The sequence below is a fragment of the Pipistrellus kuhlii genome, unplaced genomic scaffold, assembly GCF_014108245.1.
Source record: "Pipistrellus kuhlii isolate mPipKuh1 unplaced genomic scaffold, mPipKuh1.p scaffold_m20_p_3, whole genome shotgun sequence".
Lineage (NCBI taxonomy): Eukaryota > Metazoa > Chordata > Mammalia > Chiroptera > Vespertilionidae > Pipistrellus > Pipistrellus kuhlii.
This window is the reverse complement of record NW_023425529.1, coordinates 42,249,800-42,272,424: the sequence shown is the minus strand read 5'-3', so window position 1 is coordinate 42,272,424 and position 22,625 is coordinate 42,249,800. Positions and strand designations below refer to the sequence as shown.

General features: G+C 44.5%; 1 protein-coding gene across 5 annotated transcripts in view; it reads left to right on the top strand.

Moving 5' to 3' along the window:
- Window positions 1–6,600: 6,600 nt before the first annotated feature.
- FMNL3 (formin like 3) overlaps window positions 6,601–22,625 on the top strand; it is a 56,523-nt gene continuing 40,498 nt past the window's right edge. For 3 of the 5 annotated variants that reach the window (XM_036455845.2, XM_036455842.2, XM_036455843.2), the window contains exon 1: window positions 6,601–7,024. In XM_036455845.2, the coding sequence (XP_036311738.1) occupies window positions 6,899–7,024 (126 nt within the window). In that variant the 5' untranslated portion in view covers window positions 6,601–6,898. The remainder of the gene's footprint in view (window positions 7,025–22,625) is intronic. The other 2 variants (XM_036455844.2, XM_036455841.2) reach the window with 1 other exon arrangement.

Below are 22,625 nucleotides of genomic sequence, written 5' to 3'. Positions count from 1 at the left end.
CAAATGGTAAGCTCTTTTAAAATTATGGGATCTCTTATTCATCTTTATATCTCGCACAAAATTCATGCTTTGGTAGGATCCCTAGAGGCTGCCGGCCAGCCGGTACTCCCTCCCTTCCCCCAGCTAGCCCTGTCCCCTGGTTGAACTCTCAGATGAACTCCTGGTTGAGGGACAATTTGCATACTACACATTTATTATACAGGATTCCTTATCTACTGTTATCTAGCCAGATGCTTTGCACATGATAGGCATCTAATAGGTGTTTGTTCCATTTTGCTAAAAACTAGATTATAGTACCCTACCTGGTTTGGCTCAGTGGATAGAGTATCAGCCTGTAGACTGATGGTTCCCAGGTTTGATTCTGGCCAAGGGCACGTGCCAGTTGCAGGCTTGATCCCCAGTAGGGAGCATGCAGAAGGCAGCTGGTCAATGGTTCACTGTCATCATTGATGTTTCTATCTCCCTCTCCTTTCCTCTCTGAAATCAATATATATATTTTAAACAACCTAGCTCTAATTGGTTTGGTTCAGTGGCTAGAGCATTGGCCTGCAGACTGATGGGTCCCAGGTTCGATTCTGGTCAAGGGCATGTACCTTGGTTGCAGACACATCCCCAGTAGGGGGTGTGCAGGAGGCAGCTGATTGATGTTTCTCTCTCATTGAGGTTTCCAACTCTCTCTATCCTCCTCCCTTCCTCTCTGTAAAAAATCAATAAAATATATTTTAAAAAATAAAATAAATAAAAGAACAAACTAGATTATACTGAGCTTGAATGGGATTTGAATAGGCTGTGTCAACGAAAACAGAAATCCAGATCAGGGACACAGCAGAAGTGTCTTCATTTTCTATTGCTGCTGTAATAAATTACCACAAACTTGGTCGTTTAAAACAACACAGATTTATTATTTTATAGTTCTATAGGTTAGAGGCCTCAAAATAGATCTTACAGGTCAGTAGGGCTGTGTTCCTTCTAGAAGCTCTAGCGGAGAATTCGTTTCCTTGCCTTTTTCAGTTTCTAGAGGAAGCTGCATCCTTGGCTTGTGGTCCTGCATTACTCTGACCTCTACATCTGTAGTCACATCTCCTTCTCTCATTCTGACCCTTCAGCCTCCCTCCTAAAAGAACCCTTGTGATTATATTGAACCTCTTGGTTGACCCAGGATGATCTTCCAATCACTTCTGCAAAGTTCCTTTTGCCATGTAAAATAACATATTCACAGGTTCTGGTGATTAAGACAAGGGCATTTTGGAAAGACATTATTCATGCTGTCTATCCCTAAGAGCAAAGCTGAAAATATAAGAATGCACAACTAATATTTAAAGATGGAATTTTACAGCTGAAGCAAAATATTCATGAAATATTAGAGCCAGATAAGAGAAAAAGTAGATTAAAGAGGCATTGAGCTGAAACTGGTTTGGCTCAGTGGATAAAGTGTTGGTCTGCGGTCTGATGAGTCCCGGGTTCAATTCCGGTCCAGGGCATGTACCTTGGTTGTGGGCACATCCCCAGTGGGGGGTGTGCAGGAGGCAGCTGATTGATGTTTCTCTCTCATCAAGATTTCTGGTTCTCTATCCCTCTCTCTTCCTCTCTGTAAAAAATCAATAAAATATATATATATATTAAAAAGGTACTGAAGTTTAGAGATGATATAGATCAGTGGTCGGCAAACTGTGGCTCGCAAGCCACATGTGGCTCTTTGGCCCCTCGAGTGTGACTCTTCCATAAAATACCACGTGCAGGCGCGCACATACAGTGGCCCACGCGCAGAAGTTGGTTTTCCGCCTGGGCGAGTCTGTTTTGAAGAAGTGGCCTTAGAACACTCAAGGGGCTAAAGAGCCACATGTGGCTTGCGAGCCGTGGTTTTCCGACCACTGATATAGATCATTGAATACCAGGTCAAGTTTTGGTGTTATCCTATATAAAGTAAGAAAGCTTTGAAGATGGGTGAGTAGAGAGTTAACAATGAAAGCAATAATCTAGCAGACTCCAGAAGACAATAGAGTATGTAAATCTGATGATCAAACAAAATGAAAAACAAAAGGAATAGAGACCAGGAAACCACACAAGGGTGAATACACTGCTGTTTATGGTCTTATCAAAGTTCTCCTCTCTGCTAGATGCTCCTTGAGCATCCTACCTTATAAAAAAGTAATATGCGAATTAACCATCACTCACTCAAAGACACGCCTACCAGCCAATCAGAGCGAGTATGCAAATTAACCCCAGCCAAGATGGCTGCAGCCACAGAGAGCAGTTGAGAGAGGCTTGGGTTTCCCTGGCAATGGAAGCCAAGCTTTCCACACACCCTGGCTGGCCTAGGCCTCCACTCAAGGATACAAAGTTTCAATTATAGAAGGTACATAAGTCCTTAACAGAAATGGGGACAGATAGCCATGAAGTGAGCAGGGGCCTTGGCTCTGCTCCAGGCTACAAAGTTTCAATTGTAGAAGGTAAATAAATTCCAGATACCAGGGCCTCCACTTGGGTAGCTGGGGGACGTGGCCACCCTATAAACCACCAAAGCCCCCTCCCCCAGGCCGCCCCACACCCCAAGGCAACCCCACCCTGATCCAGACACCCTTCAGGGCAAACCAGTTGGCCCCCACCCATGCACCAGGCCTCTATCCTATCTAATAAAAGAGTAATATGCAGATTGACCATCACTTCAACACAAAAGCTGGCTGCCCCCATGTGGTCAAAGATCCTGCCCTTGTGTGGACACAAGATGGCCACACAAGATGGCCAGCAGGGGAGGGCAGTTGGGATGGACCAGGTCTGCAAGGGAGGACAGTTGGAGGTGATCAACTGTGTAGGGAAGGGCAGTTAGGGGTGGCCAGGCTGGCAGAGGAGGGAAGTTGGGGGCAAACAGGCTGGCAGGGGAGCAGTTAGACATCAATCAGGCTGGCATGGGAATGGTTAGGGGGTGATCAGGCTGGCAGCAGAAGCTAAAAGTTATTTTAGCTATAGTACTTTCATTATCCTCAGTCTGAAAATAAAAGGACAAAAGAAAACTTAAGTTTGACTTCATAGGCTAGTTGTTGTTGTTTTTTAAGTATATTTTTATTGATTTTAGAGAGGGAGCAAGAAAGAAACATCAATGATGAGAGAGAATCATTGATCAGCTGCCTCCTGCATGTCTGCTACTGGGGATTGAGCCCACAACCCAGGCACGTGCCCTTGACGGGAATTGAATCTGGGACCCTTCAGTTCATAGGCTGATGCTCTATCCACTGAGCCAAACCAGCTAGGGCAATAGGTTTATTGTTAACAGCAATTTTGAAGCAAATTTATGTGCACTGTAGAATTGAGCAAAGAAATATATATACTTATCTTTTTGAGGAGCCAGGCTTCTCATGGTGAGAGAAGGGAGCTATAAATATAAAATGGCGAAAGGCAAGAATGATATAAAATGGCTATTTTTCTCACTCTGTCCTCTGACAGGACATAAGCAATGACACTTTAGAGCCAATGAACACAGCTAGTTTCCAGTTCTTGAGTTCTATTATCACACCCCATTAACAGGGGTCCTTAGTAAAATGACTGTGTCAGGCCTAGGGCTGGGAGAGTAAGCCTACACCATGTTGAGCCAGAAGTGAGAATGTGCTCAAAGAATGGCAGGCACAGAAGCCGGCTTGAAGGAGCTCCCACTGACCAAATCTAGGACAATATGAGCATCAAAAGAGTAATGATAGTAATGGATTATAGTCCTTTGAATAAAATCAGAATCATGGATCCATTTTGACAGAAATAAATAAATAGACAAGGGAGAAGGGAAGACCCTATGGTAAAGTGTTAACTAATAAATGCAGAAGGAATGATACCAGTGTGGCTCAATTGGTTAGAAGGTGGTAATTCAATTCCCAGTCAGGGGTCATACCTAGGTTGCAGGTTTGATCCTCAGTCATGTTATATTTAGGAGGCAACCAATGGATGTTGCTTTCTCCTCTCTCTTTCCCTACCCCTACCCCCTTCCTCTCTCTGAGATCTTCTTTAAAGAAAAACACACCACTATTTGACAATCATAATAATTTGATTCAGGTAGAAGCCATCAACATACTATAAGGAACAGGATATTCACATAGCTTCAGATAATCTCCCCACAGGTTTGTCATTAATTACATAGTAACTAAGTAAAGAAATTTGGAAGACATGTCCAGGATTTTTGGTTATCAAAGTTAACATCATCAATATGGGAACAAGTGACAATTGCCTGTCACCTGATAGGATCAATGAGAAGAAATAGCCTAATTTCTGGGGTATTCCTGCTACCTATCCATAACCTGAATCTAATGAAGTATCAGATGAATACAAATTGAGGGACATGCTACAGAATAATTGGCTCTTTCTCTTCAAAGTTGAGAAGAACAAAGAAAGAAGTACTAAGACTTGTACACCAATATTCATTTATTAGTTTTGACAAATATAGAATGTATGATGTAACTATTAAAAGAAGCCAGGTGAAGGTTATACTGGGACTCTCTATCTTTGCATCTTTTCTATAAATCTCAGTTTATACCAAAATAAAAAGATTAGTGTTGTGTGTGTGTTTTTTTTTAAGTAAAAATAAAGGCTGATACAGATGAAGGAAGGCTGGAGAGACATGAGCACTGAAATGCAACAGGTGATCCCAGACCTGAAAAATCCTTACTACAGAAGACAAGTAGGACAGTGGGTGAAATCTGAATGAAGTCTGTGGGTTGGATAATAGTGTTTTTATCAATGTTGTTTCCTCATTTAGACACATTTGCATTGTGGTTATGTAGAGAATGTTCTTGAGTTTAAGAAATACGGAAGTATTTAGAGGTTAAAAAAAAAGAATCTGAGCATTTCTCTCTGCCTGTACAGTTACTATGCAGCTCCAAACCACCATCATCTTTCACCTGGATTATTTTAATAGCCTTCTAACTGGCATCCCTGCCCATGCCTCTCTTCAGATTGTTTTCAATATAAGAGCCATAACGATTGTTTAAAATATAAGTTAGAGCATGTCACTTCTCTGCTTAAAACCCTCCAATGGCTACCTAACCTTAGAGAAAAGCCAAGGTCCTTAAAATATCCTACAGTGCCCTGCACTATATGGCTTCTGGTTACCTTTCTAACTTCATCTGTTTCTACTCTTTTCCTTGCTCATTACACTCCAGCCACAGTGGCCTCCTTGTTGCTCCTCTAATACACCAGGCGCAGTGTGCACTCAGCCATTCCCTTTGTCTGGAACATTCTTCCCCAGGTAGCCACATGGCTTACTCCTTCACTTTAGATTTTTATGCAAATGTTATCTTATTAGTGAGGCTTTCTCTGATTGTCCTATTTAAAATTTCAATCCCTCTCACTAACATCTGTACATTTTATTAGTTATTTATTGTCCACCTCTCTCCTACCCAGAATGTAAATTCCAAGAGTGCAAGATGTATGCCTTTTTTGTTCACAAATGTATTTTCAATGCCTAGAACAGTATTTGCCATATAATTTGCTTTTCAGTATTTGTTGAATAAATGAATAAAAAAGCAAGGTGTTAACTGCAGGCATGGTTCGATGTAGAGTCTCAGCATGTGACTAGGACTTTGTCTTTACGTTCTGGTTTTGCTTTCCACTGCATTGGCTTCATTCTCAGGCATGCTTGAGGTGTGATGGATGATGGCATGATGGCCACCGGCAGCTCCAGGTTTACATTCTAAAAATTCAGCAACCCCATTGGAAAGAGAGTGCCTCTTTCCTGATTGCTCCGGAGAAAGCCTTAGAAATGAGTCATATTCTGGGTTTGGGTCAAGTGTCAATTCCTAAAACAATCGCCTAAGGTAGAGGAAGTAAATCCCATGACTGCCTGGTCAGGCCCTGAGTCATGGGGTCCCCTGGAATCAGGGTGGAGTCAGTTCTACATGGACTGGGAATGGGGAAGAGGTGGTTCCCTGAAAGGAAATGGAGTGCTATCACTTGAGGAAGAGAGATGGAGGCTTGGCTGGCAGGGAAAACAGATGTCCATCGCATCATCAGTAGTGACCCACCATTAGACTTAGCCCAGAACAGCATTCTTCTCTTGCCCCTCCGGCTTCACATCCAGCCAGATCGACCTCCGAACGGTGGTAAGGGTCTATCCTCAATGCCTTTTCACCTGTTTCTGTGGTCGGCGTCTTCCTCATCCTTCAGTGTCAGGTTCAAACAGGATCTCCTTTATGATGGCTCCTGACATCTTTACTCTCTCCCTAGTTATTTCTGCTTCTCCTGTAGTTACCTTTGCATACTTGGCCCTGTATTTTACGGATTCGTATACATGTGAGCTCCTCGTGGAAAAGGGTCCATTTCCCAGCTGTCCACACGGACACCTCCTACCTCCGCCGCTGCAGCGATTAAATGCGCGCCGGGGCCGCCAGGGTGCGCTAGGCGCCAGGCGCGAGGCCGCCGGGGGCGGGAGGCGCTGTGATTGGCAGGAGCGGCCGTCAATCAGGCGCGGGCGGGAGCGGGGCGGGGGGAGGGGCCTGCATGAATGGGGCGCGCGGCGAGCGGGCTGCAGTCGGCGCTCGCGGGGGGAAGCCAGAGCCCCGGCTGCGAGTGGGTGGGAGGAAGCGAGGGGGGAGGGTGCGCGGGGGAGGAAGGGAAAGAGCGCGGGGGGCGGGGAGGGGCCGCGCCGGGCTGGTGCGCCGGGAGAGGCGAGGCGCGGGTGTGAGCCGGAGCCGTGGCCCCCGCGCCGGTAGCTTCGGAGCCGCTGTCCGCTGCGCGGCCTCCGCCCTCGCTGCGGGCGGCCGCCTGCGGACCCCCGAGAAGCCCCCGGCGTCCCCGACCGGGCCGAGGAGTGAGGACGGGGAATCGGCGCTGAGAGAAGCTAGCCGGACCGAGCGGCCAAGCCCAAGCCCCCCCGGGAGTGGAGGTGGGGGGCTGAGGCCCCCGAGGGGGCCCCGCCGCGATGGGCAACCTGGAGAGCGCCGATGGGGGTCCGGGCGAACCGCCCTCCGTCTCGCTGCTGCCGCCGCCCGGCAAGATGCCGATGCCCGAGCCCGTTGAGCTGGAGGAGAGGTTCGCCCTGGTGCTGGTGAGAGCGGAGCCCCGTCCCTTCCCCCTCCGACCGCCCCCCAGGTCGCAGCGCCCGGGGTGGGATTTGGCCGTGGCTCCCCCTCCGGCCCACCCCTTCAGTCAGGGCTTCCGACAGACCCCGTCCTCCAGCGCCTTTCTCTCTGGAAGCCTCCGAGCGGCCGCCGGCCGGCCGGCCGGCCAGCCCGACAGCCCCGTCGGGGACGACGAGGTCTCCACCACCGGCCGCTTCGGAGGAGGGGTCCCCAGCCCGGGGCTCCAGACGTCTCCCCGCCCCCCCTTCTCTGCCCTCCGCACTTCTCCCCACCGCCCCGACGTTCTTCCCAGGCCCCTCGATCCTCCTTCCTGCGCCTCTGGCCGGTGCGGGGACATTCAACTCAGGAGCTTGGGCCGGGCCACTCTGAGCCTAAGTCCGGGCTCTGACTGGGGAGACCGCCTCTCGTGTTAATATGGAGGCTTTCCAGGGAGTGGGTCCCACTCCCAGCCCGGACCAGATGTTTGGGGGAGGTTACGGGGGGAATGGGGAGGGGACTGGCAGATCTGGAAGGAGGTGGAATAAAGAGCGATGCCATTCGACTCACTTTCAGCACGGCCTGCAGGCATCCTGCGAAGTTACAGTGGATTTGCCTGAAAGGGCTGAACATGTGGATAAGCCATTTCGCTAGTGTATTTTTCCAATTGAAACAATACACAAACCTTCCTGCCTCCCCTCCCCACCCCCTGCTTTTTATGTTAAGCCCTAGTAGGCTGATTTGTGTTCTTTGCCTGTTTCTTTTTCTTTTTCTTTTTTTTCTTTTTTTTTAAAAATATATTTTATTGATTTTTCACAGAGAGGAAGGGAGAGAGATAGAGAGCTAGAAACGTCGATGAGAGAGAAACATTGACCAGCTGCCTCTTGCACACCCCCTACCAGGGATGTGCCCGCAACCAACGTACTACATGCCTTTGACCGGAATCGAACCTGAGACCTTTCAGTCCGCAGACCGACGCTCTACCGCTGAGCCAAACCGGTTTCGTCTGCCTGTTTCTTTTTAGTCTTTCTGAAAGGTTCCCAAAGGATCCGTACAGATGAGGTTTTAGAGCTGACTTTGGGATTCTCCTTTGCTATGGGAATTGGACATGGATTCCGGTGGCTGGGTGGGTTAGAGAGGATCGAAGCTGGGATCATTGGGATGGAGCCAGAGATACGTTGGAGCTGAAAATCAAGTTTTGGAGAAAGAAGGTGAACTTGGTGATGGGATATTTCCTAGCAGAGGTAAAATAAATGACTTGGGGGAAACAGTTCTCAGTTCCTGAAAGAACTCTCTAAGCAGCAGGGTTAATGTGGCTGTTATCGTTGGTATGACCCGAAGGGCTGACTTTGCCTTTGCCCGTGAGAAGGGATAAGTTGTGGACTTAGCAGCCTTATTGGATTTCATCTGCCTTGGAATCGTGAGATTAGATCTGTTGGCTTCAGCGAAGCTGTCTGGAGATCCTGGTCTCTCTGAGGGTGCAGAGCCCGACATCAGCCCACTGGCACCACAGCCCGATCAGAGGGCATCCATGGGGTCGTACGGGGAAGCAGTGTTACTGGCACCTCACTGCCCACAGCTTTGCAGAGGGCCAAAGGGATCTGGGCCATACATCCTGCGGCCCTCTGCGTTTCCCCATTGCCTCCTAAGGGGGGTGGGGTGAGTCAGTGATTACTAATGTGCTGTGGCCATCTCTGGGACTTGGTGCCCTCGAGAACAAGAGCTCAACTGTTGGGAAAAGCAGTGGGAGGGAGCATGCACTCCAGTGGGGGTGTGAAAACCCCCAGTGAGCTGGCGTGATGTAGCCTCTGAAATAGTAGAGAAAGAGGTGGCCTGGGTAGGGGGCTGCCTCAGGTAGGGGCTGCCAGGCCATTTGTTGTGAGAGCTCAGAACCAGAATCAACCTTGTCCTCCTTGGAGCTTGGTGGATACATGTGTTTAGTTGGCAAATTGATGGCTTAATATCCACAAAATGCATGTGATTACTAGCCAGAGCGCCCAGGTTAATCAGGGGATTGGACCACCCACTTGCAAGCCTTCCTTTTGGTATAAAGTTTTGATTTGTTTCCTTGTGGCTTTTGTTTTGGTCCTGTTCTGTGTGCCCGAGCTGCTGCTGATGGGGGTTGATACAGGGCAGGCCAGGGCTAGTTAGCCGTCTTAAGAGAGAAGGGGATTTTAACTCACTATTCCAGCACATGGAAATTGTGCTTTCTCGTGGACTTGAGTTCTCTAGAGGCTGTTAAATATCTCTTTTCCTCTGCTACTGAAACCTGCCCTATATTACTATCCTTCAGGAACACTACCAGCTGCTGGCTGTTTGACCCTGGAATAGTCTCAGGTATATTTCTTGAAGTCAGGAGAGACAGAGCGTAGTAGGAAATAACAGGGCTCTGGCTTAGCAATTGTCTTAACCAGTCTGAGCCTCATCTATAAATTTTATAGATTTACTTATCTATAATTTGGAGCTAATAATACCCATACTGTGGTATTGTGGGGGGGGGGGGTAAGGTGAGCTGTATGTAAGGAGCTTGGCATCCAGTAGATACTCAATATAGATTAGCTGCTTTCTTGTTTTTAAACATTTTAAAATATTTTTAATTGATTTTAGAGAGAGAGGGAGAGAGAGACATTGGCTACCTCCTGCCTAACCTCTACTGGAGATCAAGCCCGCAACTCAGCATGTGCCCTGACTGGGAATCCAACTCACAGGGTGATGCTCCCCCAACTGAGCCACACTGGCCAGGCAGCGGCTTTTCTTGCTTGTGTGTCAGACAATCAAGACAAGGGTTAGACAAACTGCTCCTTTTTCATCTTTTTCTTTCCAAGATTGTCAGTTTTACTTATAATCGATTTGCTTTCAGAAAAAGCCAAATAGTATTTGGGGGATTTGTTGAGGTGACATACTGGTGTTCTGGTTAAGCATCTGGATTTTCAAGTCAAAGTGGACTCAAATACTGGCTTTCTAGTCTCTAGTTAGAAAAGTGTTTGACCTCAAGCAAGTTATAATATTTAATCTCTTTGAGTCCCAATTTCCTCTTATAAATAAGGGTAATAATAGTATTTGCCACATGAGATTATTATGTGGTTTTAATGAAACTGGAAGTGAAGTACTTAGCAAAGTCTGCATCTACTACATGCTCAGTAAGTAGTAATTTTACATCTGTAGTTCTTAGCCATGATTTAGATCTGAGATCACTTATATTCCCAAATTGGGATTTTAAGTTTGGAAATCTGATGAAGCCAATCTCATGATATGTCTGCTGCTGTTAGATGGAGGGCTTCCCCAGTCCCAGTGTAACTATGGAAACCCCCCTGAAAAGCACCCTGGTGGAGGAAGTTGTATCATTGCTGAGTCAAGACCACAGACTCCCAGCTTTCTGATGCAGACACATGATCTGACCTATAGCCTGTCAGCCGAGGTTGGAGAGCTCAAAGTCTGAGGTCATGAGGTGATTTGTTCAGGACATTGATCCCAAGAATCCTAACCCAGCCCAGGACTTCCCTACCGACCCCACTTCCCCTTCATCCCTGGGTATAGCTGAGGCCCCTTATCGGTCCCATCTGGCTTCCACCATACCCTGTGTACGCTACAAACAGTATTGTTTCCTAGGTGCCTCGATGTAAGGCTGCTGTTATGCTGCTTCTTTGGGATTCTTTCTTACACCCACCCCCTCCTTTCCGCACGCCCCCCTCATCTCTTCCCCGCCCCCCCCCACCTCCATCTGAACAGCAACTCCCATTCTGTTGAGTATTGAGAGGTCTAGGGATGGGTTGTTATTGGCACTCCTCTTTGTTAAAACTGGGATGAGAGCTGATCTCTGGTTTGATAAAGCATCAGTCTGTGTTTGGTACCAACTAGATTACAGTCCACCCTTGATTACTCAGAAGTTAGCATTTTGGCCAGTACCAGCCTTTCCTTAGATAGAAAGAGGTGGTAGAGGACAGTAAGGGTATTGAAAGGATAACAGTTTTTCTCTTTGCCGACTGACTTAGACTTGAAACAGAGTCTGAAGATTCTGACACCAGAAAAAGCCCAAAATATCCCTCAGGAGGAGGTTCTCGGCATCAGGAGCAGGGGTGGGTGGGTTGTGTGACAGGCGGCTCCTGCTGAGGCTCCTCTTCTCACACTTCCCTGGTGATGACTGATGATGGGGTTTTGCAGTGAGTGTAGTGTTGATGTGGAGGCTAAGCTGGTCTGGGTGCTAGTTGTCTAAGAGGCCTTGAAGGGACCTTCTTTGAAACTGAAAGGGACTGGGGAAAAGTTGGGACTGAATATCAAGTTCCAGTTGCCATGGTGGAAATTTTCCCCCTAGCCCTGGAGATTTTGGTGAATTAGTTCTGGCTGGAATAGAACTTTGCGGGTGTGTGTGTGTGTGTGTGTGTGCACCTTTGACAGCAGCAGTGGGTGAAGGGAGCCCCTCTTGTATGGAGGCTTCAGTGAGAAGACTCTAGGCCACAGAGTGGAGCTTGACCTTCCCGTGTGACCCAGCCTCAGACTAAGGGAGGGGTGTGTATGTATGTGTGGAGATGGTCTGGTGCAGGGCTCCTCAAACTTTTTAAAGTGGGGGCCAGATCACGGTCCCTCAGAGAGCTGGAGGGCCGGACTATATGAACTACTAATTCCTACTGTAACACCTCGGCTGCGCTCACTGCCCAAAAAACCTGGCGGGCCGGATCAGACTCCTCTGCGGGCCGCATGTGGCCCGCGGGCCGTAGTTTGAAGACCCCTGGTCTGGTGGAATGGATTCCTTGTCATTTGGGAAAGTTTCTATTGTTCAGAAGGGGATTCAGATTTGTTTCCTATTTCTCTTAAAGTAATATTCTAAAAAAAAAAAAGTATGGGCAATTAGAAGAAAAGATTGAAGATTTGAGTTGAAGAAAAAAAATGCATATTTTTTTTAGTTCCTTTACCAAATGGAGCCAATATGTTTTATTTTTGTCTCTGCATAGGGTTTTATATAATGTGGATATATATACACACACACACACACACACACACACACACACACACACAGTTTGGGGTGTTTTTGTTGTTATCTTATTAGCTTTCCCAGGCTAATCACTGTAAACATTTTAAAATGCTTGTAGAGTGACCCATCAAATGAATGGACCATTGTTTACTTAAGTATCCCCCTCCTGTTGGACATTCAGGTTATTTGTTATCATAAACAAGTTGTGATGAACATCTTGGTTTACAAAGACTTTTCAGTATTTAGAGCTTTCCTTAGGATAGAAACCCAAAATTGAACATGCCAGTTTGTAGGATATGTTTTTAAATACCTAAATACATATTTCTAAATGGTTTTCTAAAAAGAGAATAATGCATGTAGGCATCCTCAAAGAGAGGGAGCAGGATTGAGAGTAGCTTCTTTTCTCCTGATTATGAAAATAATACAGGTTTATTAAGCAAATTTGGAAGTTAAAAATATAAAAAAGTACAAAGTATATAGAAGAGTATAAAGAAGAGAATTAAGCCCTAACTGGTTTAGCTCAGAGGATAGAGCATCAGGCTGTGGACTGAAGGGTTCCGGGTTTGATTCTAGTCAGGGGCATGTACCTTGGTAGCGGGCCATCCCTAGTGGGAGGTGTGCAGGGGGCAGCTGATTGATCTTTCTCTCTCATCGATGTTTCTGACTCTCTATCCCTCTCCCTTCCTCTCTGTAAAAACCAATAAAAAATGTATATATTTTTTTAATATTGTGGGTTCAATTTAAAAAATATATATTTTATTGATTTTTTACAGAGAGGAAGAGAGAGGGAGAGAGTTAGAAACATCGATGAGAGAGAGTCATCTATCAGCTGCCTCTTGCACACCCCCTACTGGGGATATGCCCGCAACCAAAGTACAACATGCCCTTGACCGGAATCGAACCCGGGACCTTTCAGTCCACAGACCGATGCTCTACTACTGAGCCAAACCGGTTTTAGCTGTATTTTTTTTTTTTTTAAAGCTTTTAAGAAATATGCCTTCTAAAAAAGTTGTTGGCTTTTCCATTCATCGTGTCAGTGTCTTCCTTTCTCTACAAACTAACAATTACCAGATGATTTAATTTTTAAAAATCTTTGCCAATTTCATTAATGAGAAATGATATCTTGTTTTACTTTGCATTTTTATCAACATTTCATCATAGGTGTTTTGGCCACTTTTTGTTTGTGTCCTTTGCTCTCTATTAGGATTTTATTATATATACATATTTTTTTGTAATAAATGTATATATTTTCACACATTTCCATTATAAAATGATTCTCACCTAAACTATTATGTAAGATTAAAAATAATAATAAAATGACCACCAGTGTATTCACTGTGTGCTCTTGAAATTGCTTCCTGTCCCTTAAAATTTCTTCTCCTGCTGTCTTCTCTGGGATGAAAAAGCTCTTTTAACTCAGGATTTGTTGGGTCTGTTCCGGTAGCTAGGACAGTCCAGGTGGCAGCCACACCAGCGCTTCATAGCTCCATCTGTGGGGAAACAACTGCTGCAGCTGGTGAGAACAGGAACTGGTGGTGGTGGAAATAGAGCTAATCTTCATTGAAGTGAAAAAAGAAGCCAAGGCGGAGAGGAAATGAGACCACAGATCCTTCCCTGCCCCTGCGGTGGCCTGGGAAGGCTAGCTGGAGCCAGGGCCCTGTTCTGTGGTCAAGGCCAAAGTATCCTCCCTAGAACGGACTGTAGTGGCCGAGAGGACTGCAGTGCTGCTGCCTGCAGTTCATGTGTTATCTGGTCAGCCAGGCTGGGCACCTCCATTCTGGGGAGACATTCTACCCAGTCTGAGCTGAACTGAAGCAGTGCCAGGGAAAGGCCGGGAGGGCTCATTCCATTTCGGAAGTGCACTTTAGAGAAGAGGAAGGACCTTTTTCTCTGAAGATAAGATAGGGTGCTGTCTCTACACAACTTCCCCCCTCGCTTCTCTCTGGATACTCTAGGGATGCCTCGTAGAAAAGCCCCAGATGGGAACTTGGGGATTTTAAGATTGTCATCCATGATGAAGAAAAGTGGATTCCAGAAAAGAGGTGAATTGGGCAGCTAGAATTCCTGAGTTCCCGTTTCTAGTTTCTCTTTGCCTCCCTCAGCAGAGCCACATCTTGGTGTTTTGTTTTCCTTTCCCGAGGGGTGGGAGGCAATGAGCCCCCAAGAAGGATATGGAGCTCTTCGGTTGCCTCTCTGTCCTTGAGATACTCTGGTTGTCTTTGCTTCCCACCCTCCGTTCTACTTCTCTTTTCATCTTTCAGAATATGCTTTTCAGGTTTTCTTAACCTTTCTGTCTTCCATCACCTCACAGTTTTACTAATATGCATATTCTTTTCAGTTTATAAAGTACTTTGAGTTTCTTGAAAGGTGTTCTAAATAATGTTCAGAACCGCAAGGAGCTAACGGAATTATTTATGTGACAAATTTTGCCAGAAGAGAACGGTTTAGACTATTGTATACCCATGATGGTTCAGTCCTTGTCCTCATCTCTTCCCCTTGTCCCCTCCCATCTTTTACCACCATTTAACTTAGCATTACCATCAGGGCTGGAGATGGGTTGGTAGTCTTGCCTCTGGGTGTCTAAAAGTATTAACAGGGAAGGCATGTATGTATTCTCTTCTCTTGCTTGCTCATTTCTACTCAGATCTGGACTAGAGAATGTCATAGCTCTCCTTTAGTTGCTCAACTCTCTCTAAGTAAGCTTATTTGGGTACTTTATCCTGATATCCTGTTTCAAGAACTACCTACAATATAGAGTAGAGTTAATTTCTGTTAGTTTTTCCCAGCTTCCATGTAGGGGAGGGCGGGGGAGAGAAGCCAATCCCTAGATCTTCCCAGAGTTTCCCATGAAAATAAATAAATAAATACATTAATTAATTAATTAATTAATTAATCCATTCTCGGAAGTAGTTGGTGTGAGACTCTTGCGGATTCAGGATGGTTTGAAAGTTTGGAGTTAGAAGACTTGGGTTCTGATCCAGCTTTATAGCCTTCCCCTTTCCCGCTCCCCCCTCTCCCCACCGGGCCAAACCAGAACTTGTCTGAGCCAGTTTCGTCCTTTATGAAATGAGTGATGATAACACCTACCTTACAGTGTCTGGAGGAAGCTTAAAGTAGAAAAAAACATAGTGAAAATACTTTGTAATTTATAAAGGTTATACAAATAAATGTTTGCTCCCTATACCGTACCCAGTATAGCACCTCTGTTCCTTTAAGTTACAGTGGTACTCAAATGGGGAAACAAGTGAGGATTTGTTTCTCACATTGAGGGAGGGTGGGTATTAAACACCCTAAGGGGTTATCCTCACACAATAAAGAATGATCCTATTGCCCTAGCCGGTTTGGCTCAGTGGATAGAGCGTCAGCCTGCAGACTTAAGGGGGTTCGATTCCAGTCAAGGGCACATGTCTGGGTTGTGGGCTCCATCCCCAGTGTGGGGCATGCAGGAAGTAGCCAATCAATGATTCTCTCTCAGCATTGATGGTTTTATCTCCCTCTCCCTCTCTCTTCCTCTCTGAAATCAATAAAAATGTACTTTTTAAAAAAGAAAAAGAAAAAAGAATGATCAAATGAACAATGCTGACAAACACCCCTGCTGAGAATCCTCTTCTACTCATCTTTACCTCCATTGGCCTGTGTTTCAGTTAGAGATGGAGCTACAAGGGCAGTAAAAGTGAAGGCAGAGCTATAGTTGTTGGTGCTTTCTTTGTTTTTCCCATTTCCTATTACTAGAGGCAGATCTTTTTTATTACCTCTGCCTGTAGGTTTAGTGCTTGATTCCCTCTGTTCTGTGGGTTCTACTCTGAAACTTATCACGAAGCAGTTGGGCCCGGCCTTTGGGTCAGCGTGGCCCAATAATTGAACATAGACCTAAGAACCAGGAGGTCATGGTTCGATTCCCAGTCAGGGCATTTGCCCAGGTTGTGGGCTCTGGCTTGGATTCCCAGTGTGAAGCATGCAGGAGGTATCTTATCAATGATTCTCATTATTGATGTTTCTATCTCTCCCTCTGAAATCAATAATAAATATATATATAAAAGAAGAAGCAGAAGCTGGTATGAGCCAGTGTAGCTCAGTTAGTTGGCGTGTTGTCCCATGCACTGACGAGTCTCAGATTCAATTTCCAGTCAGGGCACATGCCCAGGTTGTGTGTTCCATCCCCAGTTGGGGCACATGTGGGAGGCAACTGATAGATGTTTCTTTCTCACCTCAATATTTTTCACTTCCTCTCCCTCCCTCTTTCTCTAAAGGAAAAAAAAAAGAGAGAGAGAAGCAGCTTGGGGTATACATACTTCACTGCTGACCTTTGTCTACCCTCTGGTTAGTTCGTCAAACCAAGGTGAAAGTTCTTCTAGTTTGGGAATATATTTGAGGGGTCTTTCAACTTCTGAATCTTTTGGGTAACGGACCTTTTTTACTTATTTTTTTATAATATATTTTTATTGATTTTAAAGAGGATTGGAGAGGAAGAAAGAGATAGAAACATCAGTAATGAGAATCATTGATTGGCTGCCTCCTGCATGCCTCCTATTGGGGATTGAGCCCATAACCTGGACATGTCCCCTTGACCGGAATTGAAACTAGGACCCTTCAGTCCACAGTCCGACACTCTATCCACTGAGCCACCCGGCTATAGCTAGGGACCCTTTTTAAAAATCTGATTAAACCTGTGACCCCTAATTCTCCTCCTCCCTCTCCCATGCACATGTGCATACACACACACACACACACACACACACACACACACACACTATTTGGTGGGGGAGGGGTGATAGTCCATTCTTGGATCTGCTAGGAAATCCTCCCTGGCCTAGAGTCTAGAGGAAGGGGAAGGTGGTGTTGGGTGAGGAGAAGCCCCTGCGGTACTGGATACAAACAGTACTCCTGATATTTTGTAAGGAGAAGAGCCTGGTTATCTGTTCAGATAAAATGCTGTTGGTGGTTCCAAAAAGAGCTTGTTGAAACTTGGCTGACTCCCATTCAGAGAGAGAGAGTCTGACACCTGGAAATTTTGATTTAAACTTTGATTAAGGAAGCTTTGTGGTAGGGTCTGCCCCTTTGAGCTAGACCCTCAGGAGCAGTGGTCACCAACCGGTGGTCCTTGAGGTCCGAAAGGATGGTGACCGCTGCTTAGGAACATCCAGGGATGGCGGGATGAACTGTTACAAGCCAGGGAAACCAGCGTTGTTCTTGCAGTAAGTCCCAAGGTTAGATTATATCCTGGGTTTGGAGGTATTGCTTGCCTAAAGATGCAATTTCCTCCTGCAGGCCTAAGTCTCCGGGACTATCCAGACACCTGGCTTCCTAGGCCGTGCGTGAGAGGGGACTGCGAGCATCCAGTCTCCTCTTGCTTTCTACCTTACAAAAGCCAAACGAAAAACAAAACCAAAAAAATCCCTACCCTCTTTTCTACTGCTCAGAATATTTCATAGTAAATTTTTTTGAAGAAAAATTCAGATCTTTTGAGGATCCTTACTTATATGAGTAAAAGTTGTTTTTTTGTTTTTTCAGGACAATGTAAGAGCATTTTTTTTTTTTTTTCTGTGTGGAGTCTTCCATCTCATTCTTTTAGGAATGGCTTAGCTGCTTGTCTCCACCAAATGCCTGGATTTAACTTGTGTATATTAAGGAAAGAGAATTAACATTTGTTGGGTAGATGCTGCATGCTTTTCCATTTAATTTAACAACTCTGTGAGACAGTTACTTCTATTTTACAGGCGATGAAACCAGGGCTCAGAGGGGTTTAGAGAAAGTCTCAGCTACCAATAAATGTACTTACTTACAGCAAAAAAATTTTGGTAAGATATTTTGTTCATGTTAAAATGACTGCTAGAAATGCAACTTCTAAAAGATGCTTAACTCTTGATTTTATATATATATATATATATATATATATATATATATATATATATATGTGTGTGTGTGTGTGTTTAAAAATGCATAGAAAAACTTCTGAAAGGACACAAATAAAACATGACAATAGTTACTTCTAGGCTGCAGGGAGGGAACTATATGGGAGAAACAAGGTCAAAATTTAGCTTTATCCTGCTTACATTTTTTTGCAAGAAGAATGTGCTTAAGTGTTAGTTATATAATTAAAAGTTAAAGAAAGTTTTTTGGTTTTTTTTTTTACCTCACTATAAATCAAGGAAGTGAACATTTAAATGATATACTTTTAATACTAATTATCAGGGTGAAATTTTAAAGATTGACAATGTCTGTGGTTGTCATTATGATACATTAATACACTATTAATGGTAGAGTAATTTGGTGCAGACATTTTAGAAGGCATTTCATAGGGCTTATCAATTTCAAATATGCATACCCTTTAACTCAGCCACCTCACTTCCAGGAAACTGCCCTACAGAACTGTTTAAACATGTGGACAAAGGTACCTGGAAAGGGTCCTCGGAGCTGTATTGTTTAACAGTAAAAAAAAAAAAAACTGGAAACAACTTGGTTGTACATTTCCTGCCCAAACCTATTTCTCTTCCATTTTCTAGTTACTCAAGGCAAATACTGGGAGTTATCTTTAATATTTCCTTCTCCCTTCATCCTTTCCAATCTACCACCAAGCCTTGTCAAGTTTTTTTTCAAAAGTATATCTCAGGTTTACCCATTCTCTCTATCTCTACTGCTACCTGCCTCTGTCGAAGCCAATATCGGCTCTTTTTTGTATTACATTCAACTACTGACCCTTTCTCCATCCTCTTATCCGTCCTCTACAAAACAGCCACATTTTAAAAATTTATTGATTTGAGGGGGGGGAGGGGAGGGAGAGAGAAAGAGAAACATAGATTTGTTGTTCCACTTATTTATGCGTTCATTGGTTGCTTCTTACATGTGCCCTGACCAGCGATTAAACCTGCAACCTTGGTGTATCAGGATGACACTCCAACCAACTGAGTCACTTGGCCAGGGACACAGCCAAATTTAAACTGTAAATCAACTAGCATTATTCCCCTGCTTAATACAAAAAAAACAAAACAAAACAAAAAACAAAACAAAAGTCCTGGCCTTGGCCCTGAGGGACGGTATAATTTGGCTCCTGCTGACCTCTTTAACCTTACTTGCCTTCCTGTTTACTAAGCTTCACATTAGTCTTCTTTCAGTTCAGGACAAATTCCTTTCTGTCTCAGGTCCTTTGCACAAGATGTTTCCTCTCCTAGAATGCCCTTTCCCTGGCTCTTCAAATGGCTTGATCCAGCTTATATGTCAGGTCTCAGTTTTTTAAATGTCTTCTCTCAGAGAGACCTTTCTCCCTTATTATTTTCTGTCTTAGGGTCCTATTCATTTTTTTGGTATTATTTTCCATTTAGAAATTAATTTGCTTGATTATTTATTACTAGAGGTCCGACCTGTGGGATTGGACCAAAACTGGCTCTCTGACATCCCCAGAGGGGTCCCGGATTACAAGAGGGTGAAGGCCAGGCTGAGGGACCCCACTGGTGTATGATCAGCCAGTGAGGGGTGCAGGAGGTTGGCAAGCTAGGGAAGGACCGAGGGAGAGCTCCCGGACATGTCCAGCCCGTCTCACTCAGTCCCCATCGCTGAGCAACCTTATCATATCATTAGCATAATATGCTTTGATTGGTTGAACAGACAACTGGATGACTGAACACTTAGCATATTAGGCTTTTATTATATAGGATCTGTCTCTTCAGACTGTTGACTCCATGAAGGTGGAAACTTTATGTATGCTTATCACTATACAGCCAGGTAAGCACTCAATAAACAGTTGTGGCTGATGGGAATCTTCAAGATATGTACGTGTACGTGTGTGAATATAATAATCTAAAAAGGCAATTGAAAGAAGATTATAATGTTTTATAATGCCACATGTTTGTCTCTTAATATATAGAAAAAAGGCTCAGAGGAATCACCACAAGTTGTTAACTATGATGACCTAAGGAGGGAGGTAGATACGATTGGAGCTGCACAGTGACACGTTTTTTTATTCTATAAGCTTTTGAGTTGATTGATTTTTTTTTAATGTACTCATTCCTTTAAGGAAAAAGGAAGAATAAAAATAGGGGAGGAAGACTCAACTTTTATTGCAAAAAAAGAAAACTCCTTTCTCTTATTCTCTGCACTGAGCCAAGAGAAGAGAAGAAAAAGGAGACAGGCCACCAGTGGGTCAGCAACTGGCCAAGCCCTTTCCCTGCCCTGTGCTGAGCGTGGTGCTAGTTTTCAGAGCAGAAAGAATCCTAAGAGCTGCTCTTCTGCCCTGAAGCTGTATTTTAAGTTCTTAAAAAGCAGGCATGGTCTTGGTCCCCAGACACAACCAGTCTGGATATTTTTAGCCTCTTTCATTTCCAGGCCAGTGAGAGCTGCACCTTCAGCCTTAGCAGAACTGTAACAGATGAAGTCAGCAAAGGGAAATCACATAAGCTCTGGAGCTGAACTTCCCAAAGTCAGATCACTGCAGCTGAGCTTCCTAAAGTCAGATCAAGCTCAGCAGCCCTGACACCCATGGAAGCCACATTCTCTAGATTCTTGTCTCCCAGGAATATGGATAGCTCATAATTTTAATAGCTAACATTTACTGAGTGCTAATCTCATGCCAGGCACCATGCAAAGCTCTTTGCATACATTATCTCATTTAACCATCACAACTCTATGAAGTATTTATTATTATCTCCATTTTATAGGTGAGGACACTGAGGTCCACAGAGGTTACATAGCTCATTTAGATCTTACAGTTACGTGTTGAAGTCTGGATTTAAATCCAGCAATCTGACTCCAAAGCTCATATCCTTAACCACAGTTTACTCCTCTTTCTAGTATCGGCTCTCTGCACTCAGTGCTGCTTTGGAGGTGATTGTGTGGCAGAATATAGGAGAAGTTCCAGAACAAGTCTTCCTTTGCTTAGAGGTGTGGTGGAAAGGTTTGCGTTTGGGGGTAAGCCATGCTTGGATTTGAATCTCAGCTCTCCCACCAGAACACTAATTATTCAACAAGTTTTTGTTGTTTGTTTTTTGTATTTTTTATTTTCTTTGTGCCATTGATACCACGGGGAATACAGTGGTGAAAAAAACAAATTATCACCTTTGCCTTCATGGGGAAAGACATTAAACAAATAAATATTTAGTTATAAATTATATTTCCCTGGGAGGCAAAGAAGAGATTATTAGGAGAAAGCATAACCAAGGCTCCTCTCTAATTGAAGGCCAGAGACAGAGAGCCTTGGAAGTCTATGAGAAACTTTCTGTTTTCATTTCATTTTCCTTCCTTTCTTATTATTTATTTATTTTTTTTTATTTTTTTTACAGAGAAGAAGGGAGAGGGATAGAGAGCTAGAAATATCGATGAGAGAGAAACATCGATCAGCTGCCTCCTGCACACCCCCTACTGGGGATGTGCCCGCAACCAAGGTACATGCCCTTGACTGGAATCTGGGACCTTTTAGTCCGCAGACTGACGTTCTATCCACTGAGCCAAACCAATTTCGGCTTCCTTCCTTTCTTGATTTATTAAGGAAATGTGTCTTAGATGCCTGCTGTATATATAGCACTTTTCTGAGTGCTAAGGACAATACCAAAGGAATAGAAGACAATGCTCACTAAGATGGAGAGACAGAATTTCCCCCCCCCAGAGTATTTATTTTGAACTGTACTTTGAAAAACTAGAGAATTAAAACCAGTTGTCTATGAGGGTCTCTATGTGCACAGTTACTTTATCCATAATTTGGGGATACTATTTTTTGCTCAGTCATATGTATTTTGTTGTTGTTAATTCTCAGCCGAGGATATATATATATTTTTTTCTATTGATTTTTTTCAGAGAGTGGAAGCAAGTTGGGGTAGGGAGACAGAGAGAGACACATCGATTGGTTGCCTCCTGCACATTCTCTGACTGGGGATGGGGATTGAGCCAGCAACTGAGATACATGCCTTTGACCAGAATAGAAGCTGTGACCCTTCAGTCTGTGCGCTGACACTAACCATTGAGCACCGGCTGGGGCCCAATCGTGTGTATTTTGAAGACCAAATGAGATCGTAAGGTATGGGTGTCACACAGCTACAGGCACAGAAGGGTTGGAGAGTCAGCGAAGGGTCAGCATAGGATTGCTAGTCAGGCAGCGTTCTAAGGAGGGCATTGACTTTAAGTCAGCTCTTAAAGGTGACAGGTGTGGATCAGGAGAGAGGAGGCTGTTGTAAGCCAGAGCATATGGGAGGAGATTAAAGAGGAAGGATGAGCCAGCTGTATGAGGGGGCAGCCTGGAGCCCTGTCTGCTAGGAGAGAGGAGTCCCATTACAAACAGATGAGCTTGGATCAGACCGGTGGTTAGTTCACAGAGTTTTGTCTAAAGAGCCTCTGGTCGTTAGAAAAGGCCGTGGAGACCTTTCAGTGAGAAGTAGAGATTAGATGGTATGTGGTTTCTGATATTCATGGGTTGGTTTGTTTAGTTGAATCATTGCAGTTTATGAGAAATAAATGCTTAATCCTTACATATTAGAGAATCAGAATAATTTGCTTCAAGTAAAGCTGGATAGGAGATAATCCCACATGTTACCTGTGAACTGCAGAAGTCCAAAAATATAGAAGCTTTCATTTCTAGTTGCCAAGCTTGGGGCTAATTCTTTCCTTTGCCAAGTCTACCTTACCTTCCTTTAGAGTAA